This window comes from Lepidochelys kempii, chromosome 1 (genome assembly GCF_965140285.1).
Source record: "Lepidochelys kempii isolate rLepKem1 chromosome 1, rLepKem1.hap1, whole genome shotgun sequence".
NCBI classification, from domain to species: Eukaryota; Metazoa; Chordata; order Testudines; family Cheloniidae; genus Lepidochelys; species Lepidochelys kempii.
Genome location: NC_136380.1, coordinates 108,155,344 through 108,161,343, shown reverse-complemented (window position 1 = coordinate 108,161,343; position 6,000 = coordinate 108,155,344). Strand labels below are relative to the sequence as shown.

General features: G+C 38.6%; 1 protein-coding gene across 6 annotated transcripts in view; it reads right to left on the bottom strand.

Moving 5' to 3' along the window:
* Nucleotides 1-2,861: 2,861 nt before the first annotated feature.
* The window catches only part of MYO16 (myosin XVI), a 610,604-nt gene continuing 607,465 nt past the window's right edge, over nt 2,862-6,000 (bottom strand). For 4 of the 6 annotated variants that reach the window (XM_073349543.2, XM_073349529.2, XM_078853553.1 and 1 more), the window contains one exon: nt 2,862-4,132. In XM_073349543.2, the coding sequence (XP_073205644.1) occupies nt 3,899-4,132 (234 nt within the window). In that variant the 3' untranslated portion in view covers nt 2,862-3,898. The remainder of the gene's footprint in view (nt 4,133-6,000) is intronic. The other 2 variants (XM_073349582.2, XM_078853554.1) reach the window with 2 other exon arrangements.

The following is a 6,000-nucleotide window of genomic DNA, read 5'->3' as shown; positions in this document are numbered from 1 at the left end:
CTCTGGGGCACCTGGCATTGGCCTGTCGGAAGACAGGATACTGGGGTAGATGGACCCAGTATGGCAATTTTTATGTTCTTATGACTCGTAGGTACAGAGTTTAATTATTGGAATTTAAGATTTAACAGGCAAATGAGAACTTATTTTTGGCTTCTCAGAACATTTCAGATATTAGCAAGCTTTATAGAGAGGAAAATAAGGTGATTATTGGGGACCTGAATACTGTATAGAGCAGAATTAAAAACTACAGTGAATTTGGCTATTACTATCACTTCAGTACTATGCTACACTCTATTATGCTTTCTCAGCTAGTTAATGAAATTCTTTGTCCTACACACAAAAGACCTGCAATGTAATAAACTTATTAATGAACATTAGTCAACTTCTTTGAAGACATAAAAAGGATCACTGGCAAAGAAGGGAGAATTTAATTCACTTATTCAACAATAATGTTATTGTTTTGTAAAAAAAAATACCAAGTTTTAAAAGGCTTATCATTTCATGCTATACACAGTTCTTTTGGAAAGATTTGTGCATGTATTTTTCTGGACATCTACATCCAATTTTTAAAAGTGGAAACAGGGTATTGCTTTTAATCCATACTAGGACTCTAGCTTTAGAAAATAAAGAAGCACTGAATGCCATTTCATGAATAAAGAGGAATGGTCATAAGCTTTAAAAATTCTCTCATGCCAATAGGTTTTTCCCCCCATTATTTATTAACTTATTTATTTGTTTGTTTTCATTTACTCTTGTTGACTTTAGACCCATGCTGGGAACTTCATAAGCTGTAAAGCATGTGTCTAATTCTTAGCATTATGTACTGTACCAGTTGTCCATTTGCATGAAGTTCAGTTTGCGTAATTGTTTTATGTGTGAAACAATCAGGCACAATGTGGAGATAACTTGCTTTATTGCAGTATAAAGTGTATTTCAGATTGTTCACTGGAAACTGGCGGCACAAGAATGTTCACAGAGTTCAATCTATCCCTTTAGAATGTTGAACTCACAATGCTTTTTTTGTCTAAGCTACTTTGTAAAGTACAAGAGAGAACGACATACGCTCAAAAAACATTCTAATTGGCTGGTGCCTATTCCACAGGGGGGATTAGTTTACAAGCACCATACAGTTCTGCTAAAACTACTTTTCGACATTTCAAAATGTCAATAGTATGTTTTTCCAGCCCTGTAAACCTATTTTGATCCATCATATAAACTTTAATATTAGTTTTAAGACACCTCTGGGGATGTGGTTATTTAAGCAATAAGACACGGTAGGGTGTGAATTATGGTCTAATAATTCCACACCAACTGCATTGTTAGGCATGAGGCCAAAGGCCACGGGACCACTGGACACAGTAGGTGTGAATTATTACCTTATAATTCACACTCTGGAGTATCTTAATGCAATTAGAGAAATCTTTTAAACATGTTTTTATTGCATTTTAAATGCATCGTCTGATAGCCTTCCAACATTAAAAGCTGTTCATTGTTGATACTGGGCTCACTATCAATCAAAATATCTCCATATTATTTGTGGTTTGTTTTGCACTTTTAGACTGTGGTTACATGCTTTAAGGAGGAACCCCAGAAGCTACCTTTCTGACTTCAGATCCTGAAAATGCAATCAAGAACCTTCCGCATCCAATAGAAATGCAGTAATATGCTTGTATTACCCTGTGTACAATAGCAGAATGATTACATCAGTTTTGTATCAATTTGTTAAATGTAACTGTATCAGTGAAACAGCTTATAATGCTAGGCTAGCATCTTTTCATTTTCCAGGCGCCGTATTAGCATGTTATAAAATTCTTCAAGGGTGAAGACTATTGCTTTGATCCCATCTCTGCTCTTTTAACAGAGATTGACCACAACTCTAAGACAGCTTTTAGGTAGGTTTGTAGATGGGGTCGCATAGTTTATGTCCACCTAACACCATTTTGAATTACATTCAATAAATGTATTTTCCTGTCTAAGTTGATAGTATGGATAGAATTTCAGGCATAGGTATTTGAAGGACATATCAGAGGGGCAATAAGCCTTAGTAATTTGAGCATGGAAGCAAAAACCATGGATTTCTGCATTATAATCTTGGCTTTGGCATAATTGCTCTGTGGTTGCATGTCATTGCCACATCCCCTCATGAGCAGCATCCTCAGTTGGGGTAAATAGGCCCAGCTAAGTATTACAGTATAGTCCACACAGAACTGGCCTAAGGGATAACTGCAGTCCCTTCCCTTACTTGATTATCCTGAATGTTTGAATCTCTAATAATACAGAAGACATAGTTCTGCCTAGGCAGCTGGACAACAGGCTGGGGCTTAGGGCTACAATTTTAAGAGCTCCTCCCTAAAAAGCCCATACCAAACAAAAGCAAACATGGGATTGCATTTTAGCTTCTCAGCTAATCTGAAATTTCTGTCAAGTGGAGAGAAAAACATTTCCCCTCACAGCCAAATTAAAAACTGCTTGTCAAAACACCTCCAGCCAGAGACCAATGTTTAACTTAGCTTAAATTTTAAAATGTTAGTTTAAAATATATTTAAAAAATATATACATCCCCTTTCCCCTATCTCCCTCATAGGATTGAAAAAGGCAGGCCAGCAGGAAGAGTGTCTCACATCCAAGGACCTAAAGCAAGCAGCCCCTGACAAAATCCGTTTTTTATCTATGTGTGTGTTGATATATAAATTATGCCATTTTAATGGCAAAGAAATATTTCAGAGACTGCCATACAGTAGCTGACTAGCTTCCAGCAGCATGTTATTCTCATATTAGTATCATTGCTCAGAGAACTCATGTCCTCCAACCAGAATCTCCAATTTATGAGACCATTTTATTACATGAAATCTAAGGTATAAATGAAACATGCTTTGTACCACTATAGGGACATAATCCTTTAATACACCCATCTCCATGAAGCCTTGTGGCTTAGATCAGTAAATCAAAGTTGTACTTTCATACCTAGTTACTATTATGTATCTTTCCACTGACTCCTGACCTTATACGTAATCAGCTATGAATTATAACCAGACTTAGAGTTTAAATGAGTACATCATTTTTTCACATAACCCAGGATGAAATAAGTTTCAAGATGAAATTAAAAGAGTCCACTCATTCAGAAACATAGGGGCATAATAAAGCAGAGCTCTCTAATTCTTGAATGTGAACAGCATTAACCATCACTGGCAAATGACAGTTTTGCAAGGGTTTCAAGATCTGACTCTAAGGTTGACATTGCCAGTGCTAGAACACCACCACAGTGCTGAAACTTTAAGTACATTATTAAGGATAAACCATGAAAAAATAATACCAGTACTGTATTTATTACCTGTATTCTGAAGAAAGAACAACAGCACCAATTGCATAAAGTTGTAAAATACCAGTAATAAACATGTATATAATCATCATGTTTTCAATTCCAATAAAACACAGACATCTACAAAGAACTATTGTGTATGTATAGGTCATATAATAAAACCATTCATTGAGATACAAGAAACATCATATTATTGGATTATATAAAACAGCTGTACAGGGTGCACACAAACTTCCCCAATCTCTCCAAATTGTTTGCCAATTACGTCTTCCTATCCTCACTCACTTAACCCAGAATTTGTTCATTGTCCATGGGAGAGCAGTAGGTAACTATCTTGTATTTTTAACCGATGTACTTATAGTGCAGTTTGTCCCCATATATAAAAAAGGAAATAAACACACATATATACACACACACGCACACACACAACAGATCTATGTCACTCCTGCTTCCTGTGCTCTTGAACGGATGCTTGTAGAGAATCCTGCACGCATTGCAGGGGCAGAAACCTGCTGACTCTGCAGATTGAAATCGTTAGATGGTTTTACTTCTAATACTCCACACACAAACCAACTGAAATCACATAGTGGTATCCCAGATCCCTGAAGACAGTCTGTTGCAGGGTGTATCTTCTGCCTTCTTCAGCAGAGTTGGCTTTTTACAGGGAGGTGGGGGAGGAGCTGTGATTCTTTGCTCGGTGTTGTGCAGGATTTTCTGCCAGTCTCCTCTCTCTTCACACAGCTTTCGCCTCCAGTCCAGGAGTTCCTGCAGCGCAGCGCTCTCGTTCTCTGAAAGTCTGAGCTGGTGGATAACCTGTTAATGAGAAGGGCAAGAAAAGAAGAATGCATCTACAGTCAATTATATTGATAATGTAAAATCATAAAGCTTACACTGGATGCTTTTCAGTACAGGAACTCTTGGCCTGCTGCTAGATCCACAAAGAGATGTAAGTGCCTAACTACCTGCCACTTTAGGAATCTAAGTCCAACATTTAGGTGCCACTGAGATCCTCAAAACCTCCACTTAGCTGTAGCCAAACCCTGGAGATGCCTAAATTTCTGCCAGTGCACACACCTAAACCTTGGCAGACTTCGCAAATTAAGCATTTCCTGCCTATCTTGCTTGCAGGGCCTGATCCAGCTGGCATGCTCTGAGCACAGCTAACCTGGACAAAAGGAAGAGTTAGGGCTGCTCCCCCACACCTCTTTTATTCAAAGGCCAATCGTTAGAACACTGTCCCAGGAAGGTAGAGACCAGGTTCAAATCCTCATGCTGCCTGATTTGGAGCAGGACTTGAACTCAGGTCTCCCATACCCCAGATGAGTTCTATGCGGTGTTCTGGGGTGGGCTCCATCGCTATCTCCTATTGAAGTTGTTCCACTTTGGGTAAAATGTATAAATAGTCATTGGACCAGGCAGAGAAAATGAGGCTGACTCTATAGCCTGGAGTGGAATTACCAGAGGTTTACATCAGTGGAAGTGAGTAGAATCAGGCCCCATGTGTTCTGTTGGTCTGTAAAGCACTCATGCACACATGGCATTGTACAAATAATGACTTTCAAAATATAGCCAGGAATTGGATTCATAATTGTTATTGTTATATTGAACGACCCTGTGCTCTGAGGTAACTACTCCCCACTATACAGATTCTATCAATTGTTGCTGAATACACACACACAGGAGCGGATTCAAAACTTATCCTCACATCATGAATGGAAATTCTAAAACTGCTTCAATGTGACCAAGCTCAGTCTTTCTAGATGGTCAGTAGCTGGCTACTGCTCTCATTTCATTGTATACCCAACTGAACAGATGGGTGGCACAGAACATTTGCTATACATAAAGCAAAACATCCTCAGACGTTTTGTTGTATAGAACAGCCAGAGTCCCTCCTTTGACACCCCCCCCAACAGTTTTAGGCTTAAACAAAGTTTAACATTTCAATGCATAACTGTTTTGTAGCTCATTGCTACCTAGATGCGATCTTTCACACTGATAAATTCTGGATGCTAAAGTTTTGTTAATCTGTTGTTTTACATCCTAGTGATGCTATTTACTGAGCCTGCTAAAAGGGGGTGAGCCGGTATCCGTTGGATTTGATTCAGGTAGCATCAAATACCACCAATCATTCTGGGTAAATTGGTGTCCCATCCTGATGTGAATCTATAGATTTACCAGTGAGTATGGAAAATGGTAGTTCTTCCTCCCCACATGGCAAAGCATATCACCTTAGGACAAATTCAGCCTGTTGTAAACAATGTCCAATTCTCTATAAAACCACTTATAGCAAGGGCACCTTGATACGTAGGAAATGTATTGAGGTGGTCTACTGGAGGTGAAGGTGATACTCTTCATGCTATATTTGAAATGGGAGAGACATCTGCCATCTCTCTTCTATTCGTAAGAAGTATATGTCTCTCCCAAAGACACTTCTCACCTTAAGCTTTAAGAATAGATATTTTACATTGGAAATAAAAGAAAAGACCTGCGTTGGCGTCTGCCTCCCAAGAGTGTCCAATTTGAGAGTTACAGAACTCAAGTTTGCATCCTGACACAGCGAGAAACTTTGAAAAAACACTGTATACATGATCCAGGAATACATGCAAAATATTTAGGCCTATCCACAATGGGAAATGGACCATATTTTTAAGCACTTCTCTTTAAAATGTTATCAGGCAATA